We start from the raw sequence: 23,364 nt of genomic DNA on the forward strand, positions 1-23,364 counted from the left end.
GACAAAGTGAATCAGCTATATGTATACATATATCCCCATATCTCCTCCCTCCTGCGTCTCCCTCCCTCCCACCCTCCCTATCCCACCCCTCTAGGTCGTCACAAAGCACCGAGCTGATCTCCCTGTGCTATGCGGCTGCTTCCCACTAGCTATCTGTTTGACATTTGGTAGTGGATATATGTCCATGCCACTCTCTCACTTCGTCCCAGCTTACCCTTCCCCCTACCTGTGTCCTCAAGTCCATTCTCTACATCTCCGTCTTTATTCCTGTCCTGCCCCTAGGTTCTTCAGAACCATTTTTTTTTCTTTTTTAGGTTCCATATATATGTGTTAGCATACGCTATTTGTTTTTCTCTTTCTGACTTACTTCACTCTGTATGACAGACTCTAGGTCCATCCACCTCACTACAAATAACTCAATTTCATTTCTTTTTATGGCTGAGTAATATTCCATTGTATATATGTGCCACATCTTCTTTATCCATTCACCTGTCGATGGACACTTAGGTTGCTTCCATGTCCTGGCTATTGTAAATAGTGCTGCAGTGAACATTGTGGTACATGACTTTTTGAATTATGGTTTTCTCAGGGTATATGCCCAGTAGTGGGATTGCTGGGTCGTATGGTAGTTCTATTTTTAGTTTTTTAAGGAACCTCCATTCTGTTCTCCACAGTGGCTGTATCAATTTACATTCCCACCAACAGTGCAAGAGGGTTCCCTTTTCTCCACACCCTCTCCAGCATTTATTGTTTGTAGATTTTTTGATGATGGCCATTCTGACTGGTGTGAGGTGATACCTCATTGTAGTTTTGATTTGCATTTCTCTAATGATTAGTGATGTTGAGCATCCTTTCATGTGTTTGTTGGCAATCTGTATATCTTTGAAGAGATGTCTATTTAGGTCTTCTGCCCATTTTTGGATTGGGTTGTTTGTTTTTTTGATATTGAGCTGCAATGAGCTGCTTGTATATTTTGGAGATTAATCCTTTGTCGGTTGCTTCGTTTGCAAATATTTTCTCCCATTCTGAGGGTTGTATTTTTGTCTTGTTTATGGTTTCCTTTGCTGTGCAACAGCTTTTAAGTTTCATTAGGTCCCATTTGTTTATTTTTGTTTTTATTTTGCTTGCTCTAGGAGGTGGGTCAAAAAGGATCTTGCTGTGATTTATGTCATAGAGTGTTCTGCCTATGTTTTCCTCTAAGAGTTTGATGGTGTCTGGCCTTACATTTAGGTCTTTAATCCATTTTGAGTTTATTTTTGTGTATGGTGTTAGGGAGTGTTCTAATTTCATTCTTTTACATGGAGCTGTCCAGTTTTCCCAGCACCACTTATTGAAGAGGCTGTCTTTTCTCCATTGTATATTCTTGCCTCCTGTATCAAAAATAAGGTGACCATATGTGCGTGGGTTTTTCGCTGGGCTTTCTATCCTGTTCCATTGATCTATATTTCTGTTTTAGTGCCAGTACCATACTGTCTTGATTACTATAGCTTTGTAGTTATGAACTGGGTTTTGAAGGCTGAGTTGGAGTCTTCTGGGAGTAAAGAAAGATATTTAAGGCAGAGAGAACATCCATGTATAAATCTGTAGAGGCAAGAAGAATATGGTTCTATTCAGAGAATGGTAAGGTGATGTGGGGTTTTGTGTGGGGAGTGGTGGGAAGTGGGTCTAGAGAGGAGAGCAGGAGCAGGTGGTCTTGTGCTTTGTAGAAAGTTTAGACCTTCCTCCTGTACGAGACTTTGGAAAATTTACACAGAGGGAAGTCATGCTCAGTTCTGCATTTTAGGAGGCAGTGAAGAACATGCCTCTGAGTGGGGGTGAGACAAGGAGTCACCTCACCTATTAAAATAGTCAACATAAGAAAAAGCAAAAGCCTCAACTAAGGCAGGAGCAGCAGGGAAGGAGAGGGCAGGGCACAACCAAAGAGATTTAAGGGACAGGCTAATCAGGATTCAGTAATCTGTTGGCTGTGAAGGCTGACCAAGAAATGATAACTCCCACGTCCCCTGGGTGAGGACATCAGGCTCTGATGGCTGATAGAATTTCCAAGTCCAAGCTGGTTTCCCGAGCCTGTGCCCCAATGTGATAGGATGGAGGAGTTTTATCCCACTGCTATTCAAATGCTGTTAGTCCTAGATGAATACTCCCTCTGTTTATTTTTATGTTCATTCTGTGCTCTTGTTGAGCCATTTCAAAGGAAAAGAAGAAAGACATTTTGATTGGTTCAGTGAGCCAGTATTTAGTAAGTGCCTTCCACTTTAGTCACGTCATTCAACCTAACTGCAAGGAATGTATTTTTCCTGTGTGCCTAGGAAGAGGAAATAAAGTAATGTCTCCACCATACCATCAAATTAGCAAGAGTATCTGGAATAGTAACGAGTGTGGTTCTATTCATTGAGAGCCGTTAGTACTAGACGACACCTGTTCAAACCTAGTAGAATGATGCCTTCAGCCAGTCTTTAGAATCCAAGGTTCATTGTAGGTTAAAAATTTCAGGGACTTCCCTGGTGGTACAGTGGTTGAGAATCTGCCTGCCAATTCAGGGGACACGGGTTCGAGCCCTGGTTCCGGAAGATCCCACATGCCGTGAAGCAACTAAGCCCCTGTGCCACAACTACTGAGCCTGTGCTCTAGAACCCGTGCTCTGCAACAAGAAAAGCCACTGCAATGAGAAGCCCATGCACTGCAACGAAGAGTAGCCCCTGCTCACAGCAACTAGAGAAAACCTGCGTGCAGCAACAAAGACCCAAAGCAGCCAAAAAAAAAATTTTTTTTTCAATGATCTTGACAGCCAGGTCTCTAGGGATAGTTCAGTCACCTGTGAAATCATTTTGAGACATGAATATTAGCTCAGACTGAGAAAGTAAAAATCTGCCCTGCCATTCTTCACAGATAAACAGACACAGATAAAACCAGGTGCAAAGTTAACAGGAAACAATATTTCTCCCAAGCATACACTGCAACTTAGCAGATAATAATTCCCTTCTCTGGGTGACTTTTAAAAATTCACTAAGAAACTGTTCTCTAAAATCAGACTGGGAATTCCCTGGTGGTCCAGCGATGAGTCCATGCTTCCACTGCAGGGTTCAATCCCTGGTCGAGGAACTAAGATCCCGCGTGCCACGTGGTGTGGCCAAAAATAAATAAATAAATAAAATAAAATCATAGACTGTTGGGAAGTTTGCTGTTTGAAATTATGTCCAGTGAGAATGAAGCCTTACAGTCTTGCTTGGAGAATCTAAGTTGCTTTGACAGAAAAGCAGCCTTGATTTCCAACCCAGGTGTAGAACTTCAGGGCTTTCTGAACACAACTTTCCACATTTAACATTGTAGTTTTCAAGGAAACTTAACCTTGGGTCCACTTTGCAGTCCAGAGCTGATGTTGACTCTCTTTTCATATAACTCTGTATTCCTTTGAGTATATCAAACCCTGTTTCATTGAAATTTCACCTAACCTCCACTCATCCCCATAATTGTATAATAGCGATCTTTTCCTTTAGTGAGACACTCCACCATCCCTCTGGTGTGCAGTTTGCCTTGTTGCAGTGAGTTGATAGCCTGACATTGTTGGACTACAGCTTTGCCCTGGTGGGTTTAGGCTGATTGGACCAGGACTATCTCAAACTTTGTTTTGGCCTCTACTCTTTTTTTATTTTTAATTAATTAATTTTTTTTTGGCTGTGTTGGGTCTGTTTCTGCACGCGAGCTTTCTCTAGTTGTGGCGAGTAGGGGCTACTCTTCATTGCGGTGCATGGGCTTCTCATTGTGGTGTCTTCTCTTGTTATGGAGCACAGGCTCTAGGCACGCGGGCTTCAGTAATTGTGGCACGTGGGCTCAGTAGTTGTGGCTTGTGGGCTTAGTTGCTCCGCGGCATGTGGGATCTTCCCTGACCAGGGCTCAAACCCCTCTCCCCTGCATTGGCAGGCGGATTCTTAACCACTGCGCCACCAGGGAAGCCCCTAAGCTATATTTTTAAATTACAAAAAGTAATACTCTATATGAATAGCTAGCAAGCACATGAAAAGATGATCAACATCATTAGTCATCCGGGAAATAGAAATCAAAACCACAATGAGAAAAAACAGACAAACAAAACCACAATGAAATACCACTTCATACCCACTAGGATGCCAACAGCTAGAGTCAAAAAGAGATGATAACAAGTTTTGGCAAGGATGTGGAGAAATTGGAACCCTCATACATTACTGGTAGGGATGTAAACAATGCAACCATTTTGGAAAACACTCTGGCAGTTCCTCAAAAGATCGAACAGAGTTACTGTATGACTCACCAATTCCACTCCTAGGCATATACCCAAGAGAAATGAAAATATATGTCTACGCAAAAACCTGTATGTGAACGTTCATAACAGCATTATTCAGAATGGTCAAAAGGTGGAAAAAACCCAAATGTCCATCAACTGATGAATGGATAAATAAAAAGTGGTATATTCATGCAATGGAACATTAGTTAACAACATGGATGAACCCTGAAAACATTATGATAAATGAAAGAAGCCAGTCAAAAGAACCACATATTGTATGATTCCGTTCATATGAAATGTCCAGAATAGGCAGACCCATAGAGACAGAAGTAAAGTGGTGGTTGCCTAGGACTGGGGGAACTGGGGAAAATGGGGAGTAACTGCTAATGGGTACTTTCTTTAGGGAGTGATGAAAATGTAAAATTTGGGTGATGGCTGCACAAATCTGAATATACTAAAAAACATTGTACACTTTAAATTGGTGATTTGTATGATATTTAAATTACATGTCAGTAAAGTTTTTGTTAAAAAAAAAAAAAAGCTGTACTGGGCACAGGAGTACAGTCCTGCTCTCAAAGCATTTAATATCATTGGCAGAGACAAACATTTCGATATTAAAAACGTAAGTGTTAAGGTACAGACATGTATGAAGGGTTATGTGAACACACAGAGTAGGGCATCTGAACCCAAACGGAGAATTTGCAGATATTTTCCTCTGGTGGGAAATGATGCCTGAGCTGAATCTTGAAGGAAGAACAAAAATTAGCCAGAAGTGAGGTAGAACAGCAAAGACACAGGTTTGTGCTTAATACAAGAATTGGGAGAAGCGGTAGGAGCAATCTGGTGTTTCTGCATAATCTGCAAAGTACAAGGAGGAGAGTGCCCAGCCCAAGTAGCTTCGATAATAAAAAATAATAAATTAACAATTCATAAGTGCACTATTAGTTACAGCTAAAAACTCAAAGAAGGACTCTTAGGAAGGCTTTAACCAAGGAGGGGACAGCTGAACTGGGTCTTGAAGCATGATGAAGATTTTATCACCGAGACAGTGGAGTTCACTCCAAGCAGATAGGGGCAAAGAGGTGATAAAGAACTTGTATTCAGAGTACAGTGAGTATAATTCCCTCCAACTGGACTGTAGTGTCAGGACATGAGACCAGAAGAATGAGTAGATCTGAGATTATGAAGGTTCTTACATAATAACTAAAAAATAACATAAAACCTATGCCTGTGTATTTTATCCATTATCCCATTTAATCATAGCAAGGCCATTCTACAGGTAAGAAAACTGAAATATAGGAAAGTAAAGGAACTTGCCCAAGGTTACACAAGTAAGTGTAACAACCAGGGTTTGAACCCACCAGTTCAGACCAGAGGCCACAAACTTAACCTGCTCTCTATCTAACACACGAAGTTTTTGGATTTAATCTCACCAGCCTGGGGAGCCACTGGAAAGTTGTTCACAGTTGCTGCTTTGTTTGTTCTATACCTTCTCCTCCTAATGGCATCGGTTTTCTCTTCTGTGAGAGCAAAGGGAAAATGCAGAGGGGAATTAGGCTCCAGGAAACTCTTCTGATCATCCTCCCTCTCCAGGATGGCAAGCGTCTCTTGAATTTAGGGACTTCATCACTATGATCGCTGCTGCTATTTACATAAGATTTTATTACTTTAAAGCTCCAAGAGCTTTTTTCAACCCTCTTACGTTGGTAAAGCAAGTAGGAGCATCCTTATTTACAGATATCGAAGAGGAAGTTCAGAGAGACTAAATGATTGGATAAATCACATCTCTGGGCGGCGATTTCCCTACCTTAAAGTGAAGTGATTGAACTACCTATTTCTTTGCAACAACAAAACATTTATCATTCTAGGCCTGCTTAGAGTTGGGAAGTCATTCTGAAGCAAAATCAGCTTCATAACTAAGATGTATCTCTACTAGATCATTGTGGGAAGTAAAGTCCGGCGTTCCCCAGGCAACCAGGAAGGATTGAGCGCAGGGTTGCCCCACCTCCGCCCAGGCTCTGCGCAGCTGCAAGCAACAGAAAAGCAAGTACCACGCGACGGAACGGCTTTTGTGGGCGGTGGGGACGCGTTTTTGGAACGGACCGGGAAAAGGAAGTGTGCTACACCATTGAGTGTACCCGCTCCCGGCTGCCGCGGGGAAGGTGCGGTGTACTTCGTGTTCCGGCTGCCCGGGGTGGGCTGCCGCGGTGAAGGTGCGGCGTACTTCGTGTTCCGGCTGCCCGGGGTGGGCTGCCGCGGTGAAGGTGCGGCGTACTTCGTGTTCCGGCTCCCCGGGGTGGGCCTGAGCCTTTGGCTCTCCAGTGACGGGTTGAGGAGGCCGCAGGCTCTGGACCTGCTTGCTTCGGTGGCGGACTCGGCGGAGGGACCTCGGCCACTGCTCTTGCTGACCTTGGCCCAGGGTCGGAGCCGATGGCGGCTTGGGCCCCTGTCACCTTGAGCAGGGCCGCTACCCAGTGCTTGTGGGCGCGAGGCCCCGGGGTCCGGGTGGCTCTTCCGCGCTTCCCCCCGGCCTTCCAGCCTGAGTCCCCAGGCTGTAGCCCCTGTGAGGGCCGGACGCTGCACCTCACGGCAGAAGTCCTCGCCGGGCACAACAAGTGGTCCAAAGTCCGGCACATCAAGGGTCCCAAGGACACCGAAAGGAGTCGCGTCTTCTCTAAGCTCAGTTTGAGCATTCGCCTAGCGGTTAAAGGTGAGAACTTGACGGTCACCCCCCGGTGGTAGCCACTTGCCCTCACTATGCCCACGGCTTTGCTTGCCTCCTAGAGTTGGGCCAGGCCCACCCCGATCCTCGGCCTTTCATTCAGAGCGAATTGAAAACTTCTTTTCCAAAATACTTACCCAGATCTCATTCAAACACTGGATAAAGTGTCCTCAGCAAACCGAGATCTAAGTGCTGACTTGTCGCTCTTTTGGCTGATGGGGGTAGGAGGCGGAAATCCCTTTTTTCTCACATGTCATAATGAGATGTCTCTGCTTACTCTTTTCTATCTCAGAAGGAGGCCCCAACCCCGAGTTCAATAGAAACCTGGCCAGCATCTTAGAGGTGTGTCGCAGCAAGCACATGCCCAAGGCAACAATTGAGGCAGCACTGAAAATGGAGGTGTGTCCTCAGTTTAACTTTGTTTTTGATCACAGTCCCTACAGGGCACATGTCTGGAAGGCCACCACACACCCCTTAAATTATCAGAGAAGGGTAGTGATGTCGTTGACACTCTCAGCCCAGAGCCTTCTGGTGACTCTTCTCTTGGCCATTGGTTATGGGAGCACAGTCAGGAGCAGGATGTATAGACAGTGTACAGAACTATATAGCCTAGGTTTGCTGAGCTGAGTTTTGAGGAGATGGGGTAAAAAGAAGGGGCACAGTATGGGGAAAGCCCTGGTGTTAGTTTGAGGAAGGGTTTGTTTTTCTGACATTTATGCCTTAAAGGAGAAAAGCCAGTAGAAAGAGACAGGGTGCAGATGGTGGTGATAGTGGGAGGGGCTGGGATGTAGAGCCTAGGTGTGGGAATTGTCTTCAAGCCCAGCTGAGGGGACACCTCTAGGACAAGGGGGAAGGATCTGAGGAAGTAGTAGTCACCTTAATTGCTAACAGTTATTGAGTGCTTATTCCAGGCCAAGTTCTTTGATAAGAACTTTGTATGCATTACCTCACTGAATTCTCAGAACAACCTTAAATGGAAACTGAGGCACTGAAAGATTAGGCGACTTGACCACGTCACACAGAAAATGACAGACTGGGAACCAGACAGACTCCAGAGCCTATGCCTAACCATCATTCATACTGCCCTCCTGTCAGGTGTGGTGCAGATAAGGCGGTGGAGGCAGAGGATTTTCCCCCACCTGGTGTCCTTAATTTCCTTTGTGAAAGAGGAAGGGAGAAGTCATCAGTTGAGAGTTCCTGGGAAGACGGCAGGGCAGGGTGATGGAGAGAGTGGTGAAGATCGGATGCACGGGCAAAGAATGAGCAGAGGCAGTGTGGGAGATCCAGATGAGATTGGTCATTAGAGTTTTTGATTGATTGTTTGAATTTTGAGGCTATGCTATTTGATAAGGCCCAGATGTGTCATTTCACGTGGCAGTACTCAGCAGCGCGGGGGTAGGAGCACAGGTGGGTTTCATGCGGGATAAGGTGTACGAGAATGAGTTTTAGTGGGCGCTATGGTGGGGTGGATGTGGGATTCAGCTGGGGAGGGGCGAAAACAAAGCTGGGAGATGGCAGATTGATTGTTCAGGGACAAGAGAAACAGACTGCCTGCCAAGTAAGGGATAGTACTTCCAATTATCTCAAAAGTTGGTCCCAAGGGCCTCCTCTCAGAGGGGAGGACAAAATTGAAGCTTAACAGCCTAGGCTCCAGCCCAGGGAGCCCATCCCATGGAGTCAACTTTGTGGTGCCTGTGGTGCCTGGGCTGGCATGTAGGAGGGAACTAGGAAACCGGAAAATGTGATTATGTTGTTTATTGCAGAAAACCAAGGACATTTATTTGTTGTATGAGGGCCGAGGCCCTGGTGGCTCTTCTCTTCTCATTGAGGCGTTATCTAACAGTAGCTCCAAGTGCCACTCGGACATCAAACATATCCTGAACAAGAATGGGTAGGTGTGTGTCTGGGGAGAGTAGAAGGGTACAGAGTCTTTAGGTTCCGATTCTGTGCAGGGAAAGTACTGTTGTTCCTGGTGGCATTTCAAGTTTTACACACACTTCATCCTTAGCAGAATCCAAATGGGATCGTTTATTCTCCCTTAATGTGTTCTGTACTGGGCAGGATCCAAAGGACTTGTTCATCAGGTGTAGAACGAACTCTCTGTCCCATTATCTCATCTGTCTGTATAATGTCCAGGTCTTAAAACGTACAACCAGGAATCTTAATTGCACAGGAATTGATGAGCAATCTTTGCATCCTCCAAACTCCAGACAGGGCAGAAAATAGAAGGTTGGGGTTATGTTTGGATTATCCCCTTGCCCAGTGGTAGCTGCATCTGCCTCAGGAAGAGAGCTGCTCCATGTCTGTTTATACTCCAGGGGCTGGGTGGGAATGAGTGTCTAAAGGCATTCTTTCTGGCCCATTTCCTTTCCTGTTAGGGGAATGATGGCTGAAGGAGCTCGCCACTCCTTTGACAAAAAGGGGGTGATCGTGGTTGGAGTGGAGGACAAAGAGAAGAAAGCTGTGAATCTGGAGCGTGCCTTGGAGCTGGCAATAGAAGCAGGAGCTGAGGATGTCAAGGAAACTGAAGATGAAGAGGAAACGAACATTTTTAAAGTGAGTGTGAAGCCTTAGTGTTTGGTGGGCTTCCGAGAGGCCCCTGATTGACATGTTAAGGCATGCTTCTGTCAGTCTCTTCTTTCCTATGCCCGGGGTACAGGTGAGATAAAGAGCTCACATATTGCACAGACATTTACTAAGAGAATACCGGATAGGGCTTACTCTCTTGAGGACGATGAGAAGGATTCAGAACATTGAAAACTCTGTTTCTGCCAGTGAAGACTTAAACCCAGTGATACAGTAATTCCATTCAGGTTTTGCAAACTTCTGTCCAGCTTTGTCCTGTTATCTCCTGGCTACTTACCTCCTGACTTTCCTTTGTTCCTAGTTTATTTGTGATGCCTCTTCACTGCATCAGGTGAGGAAGAAGCTGGACTCCCTGGGCCTGTGTTCTGTGTCCTGTATGCTAGAGTTCATCCCCAACACAAAGGTGCGGCTGGCTGACCCTGACCTGGAGCAGGCTGCCCATCTCATCCAGGCTCTCGGCAACCACAATGACGTGATCCACGTCTATGACAACATTGAGTAGCCAGGCTGTACGTGCCCCCGGCAGCCTATTCTGGAGCACAAGCTTCTGCAGCGTCCTCTGAGACTCAAGCAGGTCAGGGTGGTGGGTGGTCTAGCAGGTTAGGAAGCAGAAGACCTGTAGTTTGTGGTCAGCGGAATCCCTGCACTTTTGTGAAGCCTATTTGTCAGCTCTGCTGGTGTCTCCGTGCCCTCCCAGGTGAGCCCCTCCACATCCTTCTGGATGCAGAGTGAGGCCAGTCAGCTGGTCAGATTCTGATCTCAGGAAGTTGGCCCTTGTGGGGATGGTAGGTGCCCTGAGGGCCCATGTACTAGAAACTGCTGTTAAATAATAACAGCTATTGATCTGGGTTTGCTGCACTGCTGTTGTATGACTCTTGAGTTTTCCTGGGTTTGTGTCCAGTTGCTGGGACCCTCTTGACTTCCTTTCAAGTCTATAGGCTTAGTTCCACTACTCCAATCCCAAGACTTTATTTTTTTGATTGACCATAGAAATGTAGCTCCCTCCAGGTACTTTGTGCTCTAGTGTTCATCTAATGGCTTAAACCTGTCATTCTTTCACATAACTAATATTGATCAAACACCTACTGTGTAGCAGGAACTGCACTTACAAGCTGTCCAATTGATGCCCTGTGTTAGATCCACTCTAAGACGCAGGACCTCGGGGGAGACACAGGATTGCTCTCTACCGGAGCTGTCCCAGGGCAGTGTGAGGTGCTGTGCATGCATCCTTGTTCTCTTTGTGTGGCCTCTGTACCCTTCTTCTGTCAGAGAGCTTAAGGCTGTAGCCCCGAAGGAGATCAAGTGCCAGTGATAAGGGACTCCAGGCCCTGCTTTGCCCGGGTCCCTCTGTGTTCTGAGATTGCTCAGAGTGGACCTGTCAGTGGGCTGCACTCAGGAAGGGCTATACCAAGCTGGTTTTGAAAGCTGCTTGATCCCCAGAATGCCCAGCCCTGGCTCCTTTTCATCACTGATGCCAGATGATGGGGCACTGGGAACTGGAAAGGAGATAAGAACAGAAAGAAGGCTGAGTCAGAAGCCTGGCCAGGTGGGAAATAGGGGCCTTGGTGCCTTTTGTTCCTGAGTCACTTTTGGGTTTAGAGAGACAAGGAGTGCCAACCACCTGTGCTGGAGCCCGTCAGGCGTGTCGGTCCTGGAGTGGCTTTTTGATCCCTATTATTCACCTTCCTGTAAGTTGTTTAAGCCAGTTCTGAGCTCAGAGTAATTTTCCTGAAGGACTCTTAGGTAAATGAGGATGGAAAAGAACTAAAACCAAATTGGATAAATGATAACTTCACCTTCTAGGAAAAACAGATTACTAACTCCATGATGACTTCAACAGCTGGAGAGTGAAGGCTAGCGGGAGGAAAACCAATGTAATAACCTGTTACCGTGCCAAAGCATATGCTGTTATACCTCATTTCATAATTTTGGTACTACCTGGCATTCTTTAGTTTTTATAGGAGATAACTCATCTAAATATCTGAATAGCACATCATTAAAATAGGGCAGTGTAAAGTTTAAATGCCACTTCCTAACTTATAAGATACTTTCATATTTTATTTATTTGATTTTCAAAACAAACCTATAAAATGGTCAGGCCAAGTATTTTATGCACAGATGATCTCATACCAAGCAGGTGAGAACTACATCTGCATGAAATAAACCAAGGTCTATTATAAATGTTGAATAGGAATGTGGTCGTTCTGATCTGAGAAATCCGTACTAAGGAAGCCTGCTCTAGAAGGGAACTTGGTTACTCATGTGAATAGTCCTCTAATCTAATAGATAGGATTTGTTAATGTGAATTCTTGTGTAACCAGTTTTCTTGCATCAAGACACACTAAATAGCTCTGCACTGACCCCTGGCGGTGCCCTGCAGTCTTTCCTGCAATTAGTATGGGAAAGGCAGAAATGAAAGCTTACTTGGACCTGCTCTGCCTCTAGATCTGGTAAAGAGACCCTTAGCTCTACAGGTTAAATAGTTAACTATTTAACTGGATAGTTAAGTAAAGAGAGTATGAGTTATTCTGCCACTAGAAATTATTTTTCAAAGAATATTTTATGTCAGAGAAAATGTTTACAATATAATGTTAAGTGAAAAACAAAGATGCAAAACTATATGTATAGTATGGTCCAAATTTTAAAATATATATCATACTTTATATATGAACTTTTAAAAAAAGACTAGAAGGAAGTATACCAATATATCAAAACTGGTTATCTCTGGGTGGTGATGTTATAATTGAGTTTTATTTTCAATAATCGTGTCTTACTTTTATCAGGGAAGCATTTTTTTAAAAAGAAAACTAGTCACATTATTGTCCTGTTAGGGAGACAGCATGTGAGAGGGTGGGATTCAGGTGTACCTTAAAGTCAGAAGAATAGCGTCTGGTCCTGGCTTGCCTTTGCCTTATCTTTGGTCATTGTCTTAGCAACACAAAATCATTTAGAGCCTTGAGCTGGCTCGGGCTCATTTTCAAGTTTCCTTTCAGTGGGATGGAAGTATCAGTGACAGGCTCTGTCCATAGCCTTGACTCTTACGAGAAGCGCTCGTGTGGTATGTAGCTGCCCCAACTCTGCCAGGGGCCCCCGCTGAATCAAACAGGAACAGTGAAGACTCTGCCTCTAGCCAACTCTGGAAATTCAGTCGTGTGGTTGAGTTCCTTTTTTTTTCTCTCGGAAATATATAGCACAGCTGTCAATAAAGCTTCACACTCTAAGAGTCCTCAACTTTTGAATCCCTGAGGACTCCTCTGAAGACATTCTATGAAGAGAAAATAAGTGAGCCAGTAGATCTCACAAAAGAGAGTGTCATGATAGATACTACACTCGTCTTGATTGAAATCACTTTCTCTCTTTATTCTATCCCCAGACAGTGAATGGGATAGAAGTTTTTACTTTTTCCTCTTTTTATCTTTCTTTGGTTTGTGCCAAAAAGGTAACCTTTATTGTTTTTTAAGAAGTCAAACCTTATAGAAATATACAGCAAAAAAATTAAAGTCCCATCTAATCCTAACCTCCTAAAATAACCACCATTAACAGTCTGCTCTTCTCATTGGTATCAATCTGCTGGGGCACAAATTCTAACTCTTGTCAGTTGCTAGAAACCTTGGGGAAGAACTTAACCTCTTTGTACTTATTTCTTCATCTATAAAATGGGGATAATAGCATCTATATCATAAGGCTGTTTTGAGAATTAAATAAGTTAATATATGCTAAGCACTTAAAACAGTGCCTGGCAATAGGAAGTGTTCAGTGTATGTTGGCCTTTTGTCCCACTAAGTGTGAAAGAACTTTTTTAAAAACTGAAATGTGATCACCCTATATATATCTGCTTTATAACCTGTCTCCTGCGCCCCCTCCCCCCAGATATATCCTGGATTCCTTTTGGTATTAGAATGGAGATGTCTGCTTTATTCTTTTTAGTAGCTACATAGTATTTTATTGTATTAATTAATGTGCCATAATTTATTTAACTAGTCTCTATCAATGGACATTTGGGTTTTCTATCTTACAGAAGATGCTATGATGAACATTCTTTACCTTTGCTCTCTTGCAAATTATTCTTTAGGATAAATTTATAGAAGTGGAATTTCAAAACGAAAAGCAATTTTTCTTTAGAAGTAAATGTCAATACATAAAAATGCAAAGGAGATGTAAAAATCTTCTGTGTACATCACTTCTTAACAATGCGGATAAACTAACTGGTTGAACTGGTAATCTGAATATATTCCACTTTACCTCTGAATTAAAAGAATTTTCATCAAATTAGGTGATAGGTTTTTTGATTTGTTTTCGTTTTTACACCAAATTCATTGAGCTATCCCTTAAGGAAATTTATTCATTTGTATTTATTGTTCCCTGTCATGTGTCCTATGCTCTTGGAAGAAAAAAGGAAAATGTGCAGCTGGTGTGTGATTGGCTGCCTAATGAGTCTTGGGGTCAGGAGTGGCTCACGTGCTTAACCAGGAGCATCTACTCAGTGTAAAACTAGGGGAATAGACTTGAGAAGGCCTGGCCCAGTTGGGAGGCTTCATATGGGGAAAATGAAGAGTGAGGAGAGAGACAACATAGAGTAGATAAAATGCATAGCTAAAAGGGCACACCTGTGGAAATTACATTCAATTACTAACATACCCATTTGAAGTTCACTTATTTATTCAACAAATAATTGTTTTTTTTTAAGAAGTATATGTTGAACACTTTGACTATTTTTAAGAGCCAGTAGAGTGAAGCCTAATTAATTTATATCTTGTGAATTCTGAGTTTTTAAAAAAAATATTTATTTATTTGGTTGCACCAGGTCTAGTTGCGGCAGGTGGGCTCCTTAGTTGTGGCTCACCGGCTCCTTTAGTTGAGGCACGTGAACTCTTAGTTGTGGCATGCATGTGGGATCTAGTTCCATGACCAGGGATCAAACCCAGGCCCCTTGCATTGGGAGCACGGAGTCTTAACCACTGTGCCACCAGGGAAGTCCCAAATATTTGTTTTTTTGAATGTGCTGTGAGAGATGCTAGACCATCTTTTTTTTTTTTTCGGTACGCGAGCCTCTCACCGCTGTGGCCTCTCCCCTTGCGGAGCACAGGCTCTGGACACGCAGGCTCAGCGGCCATGGCTCACGGGCCTAGCCACTCCGCGGCATGTGGGATCCTCCCAGACCGGGGCACGAACCCGTGTCCCCTGCATCGGCAGGCGGACTCTCAACCACTGCACCACCAGGGAAGCCTTAAAGTTTTTAAGCAGAGCATGACAGGATCAGGTATCCATTTTAAAGGATCACCCTGTGATGGGAGTGATCTTGAGAGGCTGTTAAGCTAAGTAATCCAAGTGAGAGATTTTGGGGGTTTGAACTAGGATGGTGGAGCTGGGGCTGGGAGAGGAGTGGACAGATTGGAGACATGGTCGAGATTAGCTGTGGGGGAAGGGAAATGGAGAGAAAGAGCTCTCCAAGTTAGATAACTCAAAAGCATCCAGCTTGGGAAAGTGAAGATGGAGAGAGGATATAGAGAACTATGGAGGAAAATGATCAGTTCAATTTGGACCTGTAGAATTTGAGGTGCCTGTGGGGTACTCAATGGGTGATGCCTCTGAAGTTCAGAAGAAAGCCCAGTATGGTAAAGGCAGCATGGGAATGTTTGAGATGGCTGGTTAAGCAGCAGGCAACAGAAATGAAGCCCTCAAAGAAAGCAGTTGGTAGTAAAGTAGAAGAAAAATCAGACTTAATGATTCAGCTAAAGACTTAATGTAGTTGTATTGCATGTGCTACTACGTACGAGGCACTGTTCAAAGTGCTGGTGATAGCGCAGTGAACAGGACAAAATCCCTCTTCCTACACGGCTTATGTTCATTGTAGTTGGAAGAAAGACAATAAGTATATAATTTCAGGCACTATGAAGAAAAATAAGGCAGAATATGGAAATACAGAATGATGGAGGGGAGAGGGGCTATTTTGGATGGTGTGTTTAGGCGCTCTTAATAGGTGATATCTAAGCAGAGACCTGAATGAAATGCAAGAATTAGCTTTGGGAACATCTTAGGGAAGAGCATTCTAGGCAGAACAAATGGCAAGTGCAAAGGTCCTGAGCTTGGTAGGTTCAAAGTATGGTGAGGATGCCAGTGTGGCTGGAGCGATTGAGGGAGCAGGAGAGTTGAGGTAGGAGAGGATGGCTGGAGCCAGCTCCTGTTGGGCCTGGAAGATTCTATTCTAAGTGTGGTGGGAAGCCATTGGAGGGTTGAGAGCAGGGGAGTGACATGATCTGAATTACATTTTACAAGGATCACTCTGGCTGCTGTGTGGAGAATCATTTGCTGGGTGGCCACAGAGGAAACAGGGAAGCCAGTTAGGAGGCTAGGGCAGTTATACAGTAGAGAGGGTGGTGGCTTGCACTAGGGTGGAAGTGGTGAGTAGTTGGATTCAGATACATTTTGAAAGGAGAGCTGAAAAGACTTAGTGGATGACTGGATATAGAGATGTTAGGGAAAGAGTGAAATCAAGGAAGACGACTCCTAGGTTTGTATTTTAACAATTGGGAAAACAGAGGAGCAAGGTTTGTGGGGGGAGGGGGAAAGAATCAAGAGTTCAGTGTAAAACACATTAAATTGGAGTTGTGTTTTAGACATTCCAGGAGAAGCTGCTGAATGGACCTTTGAATACAGGCAAGTATTCCTAAATCTAGGAGTGGGTCCTACATTTCCACTGGCATAAATGTCTTTTTTTTTTAATATTTATTTCACAGCTCAGTAAAATTAAGGGTCAGATCTGAGCCTCAGATTGGCAGATTGTGACCTCCAGCACTGGCCTATTACACACATTCTTAACAGGGTGATATCCCCAACAGGACGAAAAATGATTCTTACGAGGTGAAAAAAATCTTCGATAATACGATGGTATATGGGCTTCAAAGCTCAGCCCTACCTGACAAAATCTTATACCTTAATATTTAATTTCTCACATTAGGGAGAATTTAAATTTAAGTAATTAAAAATTTTCTCCTTGGGGGGGTGATAATGAAAAAAACAGTTGAGAAATGTGCAAGAGCATGGCCTTTGGGTGTCAGAAAGCCCTGATGTGGATCCTAGCTTTACCACTTGGACATGATACTTACCTTCTCTGTGCTTCACCTTCATCATTCAAACACCAGTACTACTACTTACCTCAAAGTTACTGAAAAGATTGAGAGGATGTGCCTGGCACATAGAAAATGACTGATAAATATTAGTTCTCTCTGCTTTACCTCCCCTTCCCAGAAAAGAGAAGTTATTATAGTTAAGGAACTGCAATAAACTGGGTAGGGATCTACTCAAGTGGGAAAATGACAGGCTTAAAAGCTTGTTGGAGGAAAAAAATAACAGACAAGGGGCCTGATTGAATCGTGGTAGTGGCGGGGAGGGGTGGGTGTAAAGAAAGAGAGAAGAGAGAAATCTAAGGTAATTCTTAAGAGATTTGATACCAAGGCAAAGCCACCACTAAAGGTTCTTAGTTGACAGTTGAAAACAAGAGGAAGATGATTCTGGCGTCTGATTTATATTACAGTAGAACAGAAGCCAGAGGAAGGGAACCCGGATTGTGGAGGACTTGGAATCTGAAGATCTGGGTGTATAACATGTTGAACAATGGGGGTTGGGAAAATTAATTATGGTCATCTCTATTTTGAAATATCATGCAGCCAGTACAATTGTTTTGGAACAATATTCAGTGGCCCCGGAAAACACTTACGATAAAATGTAAGCACACTACAAAACAATGTGAAGCCGTTTTTATCAAACGTTGTATATTTAGGTAGGAAAGGTAAAATTATCTCTGGGGTGGAAGTTTTATTTTTATTTTTTTCAATTTTAACACAAAGAGCTTGTATTGCTTTTATGACCAGGAAAAAAAAAAAAAGTTTTCTTCCCGAAAGAACCTCTCTGGCTTTGCACTTAATGGTTTCGGCCCTGGCCAGCAGATTCCTAGGACTCACTTTCCGGCACTACCCCTGCCCCTTGGAGAGTGTGGCCCTGGAGGTGTGAGACCCAGGAAAAGGCGGGCAGTGGTAAGCCGCTCCTGCCTCCCAGCAAGCGCAGCGTCTGGACCGGAGGACTTGCCTGGGGATCCGGCGTCAGAGGTGGCCACATGCCGGGAAGCGCTCAGAGCCAGAACCCTCCCCGCTTATTACGCGCCCGGTGTGGGCACAGGGACGGGCAGGACCTCAGCATCAGAGACCGCCGAGAGCCGGGAGGGCGGGAGGCCAAGGGGCCCCTCCAGCCGCCTTCCCAAACTCCAGCCCCAAAGTAGCCGGCAGGGAACCGCGCCAGCCCGCGCGCCCGCCGAGCCTTGGGTGACTGACGGGAGGTGGGAATGTGGGCGGAGCCTCAAGCGCGAGCTGTGATTGGAGCGACCCACACCTCCCGGGGAGAGAGGGAGGGCAAGCCTGCGAGGGATGCGCAGAGGAGGGTGCTCAGAGACCTCTATGTGATTGGCTAGCAGCGGAGTGAACCGGGAGCTGTTTCAATGATTGGCAGGCGGTAGACAGCCGTCGGAAACTGCCTTGGCTTCGCGTATTGGCATCCTGAGAGAGTAGGCGGGATTGGTTCATCAAGTGGTGCTGATGATTAGCTGGCGGCTGAGAGTTAGGATGTTGGAGAGAGAGCCGGGGCGGGGGGAGGAGGGGTGGCGGGGGCAGCGACTTCCTCCTTGGTATTGGCTGGTGAAGTGAGTGGGGGGGTGGTACCAAGGTCCAGCGACTGCCTAGGATTGGCGGGCGCTGGGGTGAGTGACAGGCAAGGGGGCGAGCTGCGCGACCAGCGGTTTGTTTTTCGGAGCGTTCCTGAGGTGGAGAACGGCGGCCGGACCGAGCGACTGCGGGACTGAGGGACTGGCGGTCGGGCGGGCCGAGCGGCGCCGCCGAGGCCGGGCTGGGCCGAGCCGAGGAGCGCCGGGGATGTAGCGGGCCACCCTGCCCATGCCACAGCGCCCGGCTGCGGGCGGAGCCGGAGCCGGAGCCTGGGGAGGCGGCGGGGGCCCTGAGCTCAGCCCGCGCCCCCTGCGCGGAGCCAGGCCCGCTGCCGTCCCCGCCGCCCGGGCCCCCGGCATGCAGCCCCGGCTGCGGAGGTGACACTCGGGCCCAAGACGCCGCCGCCGCCATCGCCACCATGGGTGAGTGTCGCCACCGCCCCGGCCTGTGCCCGCGCTGCTTCGCGTTGCCCCGCCCCGGACTGAGGGGAGGAGGACCCTGGGCCGCCGCCTGACAGGCATGGACAGCCAGCCGGGCCGGGGCTGCGGACCGCCGGCGCCCTCCCGCCCTGCTCGCGGCTTAGCGGCTCCGCGGCCCGGGCGGGGATTCTGGCTTCTCGGCCCGCCGGGGCGGCCCCGGCCGACGGAGCCCACTCGGCAGCCTCCTTCCGGGCCGCGCGGCCGGCGCATCCCAAAGAAGCGGCGGCTGGTCGAGGGCCCATGCTCGGCGGGGCAGCCCGCTCCGGGCCGAGCGAGCCGGACCGCGAGCCCGAGGGCGGGGGAGCGCGAGCGCAGTGTGGGGCCCGGGCTGGAGGCTGGTGCAGGCCCAGCTGCTGTTGTGTCTTTTCCTTGATTTGCTTTTTTTTCCTGCCTGTGTCATTTCCTTCCCTTTGCTCACACAGGCTGGCCTGTGAGAGTTCCCGGGGCTTGCTCTCGAGCCCTGTGCGCGCCCCAGCGCAGGGGGGAGGGCGTGCAGGGAGATAGGTTGGGAGGTGATTAAAACGGCAATCACTGTTATCAACCGCGCGGTTGAGAAATGGGAGCTGCGCGCAGATTGCTGGAGGTTAGGAATTGGTCGCGGGCTGCCAGTTATAATACACATCCTACCTTTCGAAAAATCTTGTAGTGTTTTACATCCATTATTTTAATCTAACTGTATCCCTGAAATTATGTAACTTTTGAAAGAGAGAAACATTCACTACACAAAAGAATCTCTATGAAATCATTTCCTTTTTAATCGATATTTGCAACTTCTGTTGTGAAGATGTAATCTAAGAAAAGCTTTTAATGTCTTCCACACGCAGCATTTGAACTGAATTATATTTCATGTCCTTTTTGGTAATTTACCAAATGACTATTGGACTAGATTAAGTAGCAAATAACATTTTAGATGTACTTTGCTTCTCTTGTTGGATCAGTTATTTTGATACTGTTTGCAATGGCAAGTTTTGTAAAGTATTTGGTATTGTCATAAATAATCAAGGGGTAAAAGTCAGTAAAAATATCATTTGCACGGCCATTGATTGCATCTGTGAAGAGGGAACGTTAATATTTGATTTGCCCTATAGCAAGGTCAAGTCGTTTCTGTAGGGGGTTAAATGTTTGCTGTGTCACATGGGGCAGATATTCTTTTGCGGCCCATCTTTACACTCTGGCTTTGAATGAATTACCTTGTTCTGTTCCATACTGCCCCTCATACAGTAAGAGATGGGTTTGTTCATTTGTTGGGCTTACTGTTTCCTTCCCATGCTTTACTTCAGAAGTGCTTGCTTTTCTGGGAAAAGTCTGTGATAGTAAGCAGAAAAGGAACCCAGTGAGGCCTGGTATTTAAATACATAATTCACCAAATACTCATTGAACATTTACTATAAATGGGGCACATAATTCTTCTTGTCCTCCCCAGGTTTCATACATTTATTTTGTGTTCTGGAATTTGATGATTGAACTAAATCTTTGAATTGATTTGTGAGCCTACACTTGCTATAATCTTTCTAAGTCTTTCCTTTTTGTCCTGCGGGGACAGTCTTAAGTCCCAAAGGGGAGTGTGAAATACTTGAGGGTGTGCAGACCTACTCCCCACTTTCTCAACTGCTAAATCAGAGTGTCCAGATGCGTTGACTGCATTGCATCCCTAGAAATAAAATAGATGTCAGCCTGTTTTCACATTTCAGGATATTTTCAGGGGCTTCCCTGGTGGTGCAGTGGTTGAGAGTCCGCCTGCCATTGCAGGGGATGCGGGTTCGTGCCCCGGTCCGGGAGGATCACATGCCGCGGAGTGGCTGGGCCCGTGAGCCATGGCCGCTGAGCCTGTGCGTCCGGAGCCTGTGCTCCACAACGGGAGAGGCCACAACAGTGAGAGGCCACAACAGTGAGAGGCCCATGTACCGAAAAAAAAAAAAAAAATTTCAAAAAGTTTAAGTGTGTGAGTATATGGAGAGACAATAATGAGGAGGAAAGGAACTATATAGGTAGGGTCCAGAGCCCCAAACGAAAAAGGACCAAAAACTCAGTGTCTTCTCATTTGTCCCCATGTCAGGTTTTACATGAAGAAAGTGAGACAGTGAGGGGAGAATTAACTTGCCTGGTGGTTGCAGTATATTAGGCAAGCTGATTTAAGAACCACTGCCTGGCTTTCTTCAGCACTCTCCCCTCATACCATTCTGGGTTTCCTTTTGGTAGATAACCTTGACGTGCAATTAGAGCTGATACCAAATTCTCTTAGAACCTGGCCTTTAGTTTGCTTTGTATAGGGCTCAGCAAGCTTGTACGTACAAACACACACACAGAGTCTCTCTTAAATACTAGTTTCCATTTTGGTGACATAAATGATGAAAAATCAAATTCCCAGGTTAGTATGCTTTAGTTGCTGCATGCAGTCCTAAATAAATTCAAGGGGTAGTAAGAGAGAAGCATAGACTTATTAATATTTTTATTATACTTGTTAAACTCCAGCCCAGTGAGGAAAGGACTAAAACTAATTTGAGTTCCTGCCCTGCAGGTTCCTTGGTTAATAGTCATATTTTCCTGAGCTGTTCTAAGCCCCAGACTCAAGCTTGTTTGACAACTTGGGTTGGTAATGAAAAGAGGTCAGATTTTGTATTGGCTGTTAGCCCCAGTAAATTTCTAGTGGAAATTACACTTATCCTTGTAAATAATAGGAAATAGTCTTTTTTTTTTTTTTTGGCTTTGATACTATGTGGTTATAAAGAAAAAGTTGGGCTTGACTGGTCATTTTTTTCTTGGTCACACCAAAATTCTCTCCTAGTTTTAGTAATTATAGTGGCAAATGCTGTTAATAACACCTAAGATTAATTTACTAGTGTTTATTTGGACTCTATAAATGCAATCTAAAATTTAGTGGGAAGTATTACTGAAAAATATGCAACAACTTGGAAATGTTACTGGAAACGATCATGAACTGAGTATAGGATTTAGGATGTTGTGGTTCTGGTTTGATAACTTGGTTTGAAGTCAGAATCGTTGTGATTTACAGATGCCTTGTGTCTCTAGGGTTTCAAGTCTGTTGGGAGCTCCCAATTAGACCAAGCTAGAATCTGACCACCTGTGTATACTCTAAATCGTTAGCAACTGTTTTGATTGAAATTGGGATCGCAGTTTAATGAATCAACATGGCTGTGTCACGACTAGATTTACAAAATGATGATTGGTTTTTAAAACTGAATTTTAGGCATTTGTAAAAAGTATCAGTCCAACTTAGCATTACTTAGGGGAATACATAGAGGAAGAAGCAGTCTTCTTGGTTCTGACTATGTAAGCTATCCATTTTTTCTTTGCCCATTTATTGAGCATCTCTTATGTGTCAGATATAGTGTTAGGCCCTGTACATACATGTATCCTGTGTTTAAGAAGTTACAGTTAGGTGAGGTGAACCAAAAACATGTAAACAAATCAGTGCAATGAGGTGTTATAGGTACTTCATCAAAACTGTAAAGGTACATAGGAGGGAGAGATCAATTCTGTAGTTTTGGGATTGACATACATTATCCTATAGTCCTCAGACCTCTAAGGTTAATTTCATTAGCCATTAAAATAAAATATGATGGTGATATATTGATTTTTACGAGGAAGCAATAGCTTACTTTGTAATATGTATTTTTAAATTTTAAGTCATCAGTTAATATCGAAGGGCAGTTATATCCCAGAAACAGAAAAATAAACACCAGAATTTGACTTTGAGATTTAGCGAAGATTCACCCAGGGCCTTGAAGGAAAAAGGAAAAATGTTTCTTGTGAATTGAGGATCAGACCTTTTTGCTTATACTTACTATGAAATGATGTTTGCCCAGGTATGGAGAGGGTGGAGGCAGTGCGAGTATGTAACATGTCATGAACAGTAAGATAGTAAAATCTGACTCACAGACACTCTGAAGCACAGGATCTCCTGAGTGAGCAGTGTGATCAGATGATCTGGCAGAGTTGGGCAGAGCAAGGTGAAGAAGTAGTTTGTTAAATGAAAACAAAGATTAAATTTGGGGGTTGTATATATGGAAAAGAGTGAGTGTCTGGCATCATGCAGGACAACAATGTTTATCGAAGGACATGTTGCTTCTGGAAACTTTTCTGGGTTTTAAGCCAAGGGAATTTGTAAATGGGAGTGCCTTAGGACCCTGCTTTTAGATAGAAGTAATAGCTCAGTCTGGAAGAGTGACTTCCTGCTGGGACTAATGAGAGAGAAGTGTGTTGCCTGGCAGCCCCCATGCCTTAGGTCAGGGTATGGGGAGAAGGAAAAGTACACGCCGCTGGATAATTATGGATAGCTGTCTGCTTGAGACTGCTGAAGAGCTTCCACTTTTTAAGCCTGAACTGTAAACCTTGTTTCATAGATCCCTTCTTTTCTTTTTCTATGAATATTCCTCACCCCTAGATCCTTGACCTCCTAATCTCTAGAGTTAACTTCTTCCTCTGTGCTTCTTTCTGGTAGCTTTTAAGTGTGTCAGACCACCCCCATCCTTCGGAAATCTTTTCAAGGTTATAGCATACTATTACCTCTGCCTCAACTTGTTCACGTGTAAAGTTCATAAATGAATTGTTGATTTCCACTACTTCCAATTTTCTTTTAAT

General features: G+C 45.0%; 2 protein-coding genes across 4 annotated transcripts in view; both read left to right on the forward strand.

The window, feature by feature from the left end:
* TACO1 (translational activator of cytochrome c oxidase I) overlaps positions 1-23,364 on the forward strand; it is a 30,061-nt gene that overhangs the window by 2,948 nt on the left and 3,749 nt on the right. The window contains exons 2-6 of one of the 2 annotated variants that reach the window (XM_089901407.1): positions 6,198-6,971; positions 7,276-7,382; positions 8,747-8,874; positions 9,362-9,539; positions 9,871-10,078. In XM_089901407.1, the coding sequence (XP_089757533.1) occupies positions 6,692-6,971; positions 7,276-7,382; positions 8,747-8,874; positions 9,362-9,539; positions 9,871-10,071 (894 nt within the window). In that variant the 5' untranslated portion in view covers positions 6,198-6,691 and the 3' untranslated portion in view covers positions 10,072-10,078. Of the gene's footprint in view, positions 1-6,197; positions 6,972-7,275; positions 7,383-8,746; positions 8,875-9,361; positions 9,540-9,870; positions 13,839-23,364 lie in introns of those variants that run through there. The other variant, XM_022589131.2, reaches the window with a different exon arrangement.
* Positions 18,327-23,364, forward strand: part of MAP3K3 (mitogen-activated protein kinase kinase kinase 3) — a 62,227-nt gene continuing 57,189 nt past the window's right edge. Inside the window, exon 1 of one of the 2 annotated variants that reach the window (XM_022589116.3) lies at positions 18,327-18,705. In XM_022589116.3, the coding sequence (XP_022444824.1) occupies positions 18,702-18,705 (4 nt within the window). In that variant the 5' untranslated portion in view covers positions 18,327-18,701. The remainder of the gene's footprint in view (positions 18,706-23,364) is intronic. The other variant, XM_022589114.3, reaches the window with a different exon arrangement.

This window comes from Delphinapterus leucas, chromosome 19, assembly GCF_059928025.1.
Source record: "Delphinapterus leucas isolate spDelLeu-1000000601 "Yukka" chromosome 19, BTC_Dleu_Yukka2, whole genome shotgun sequence".
NCBI lineage: Eukaryota > Metazoa > Chordata > Mammalia > Artiodactyla > Monodontidae > Delphinapterus > Delphinapterus leucas.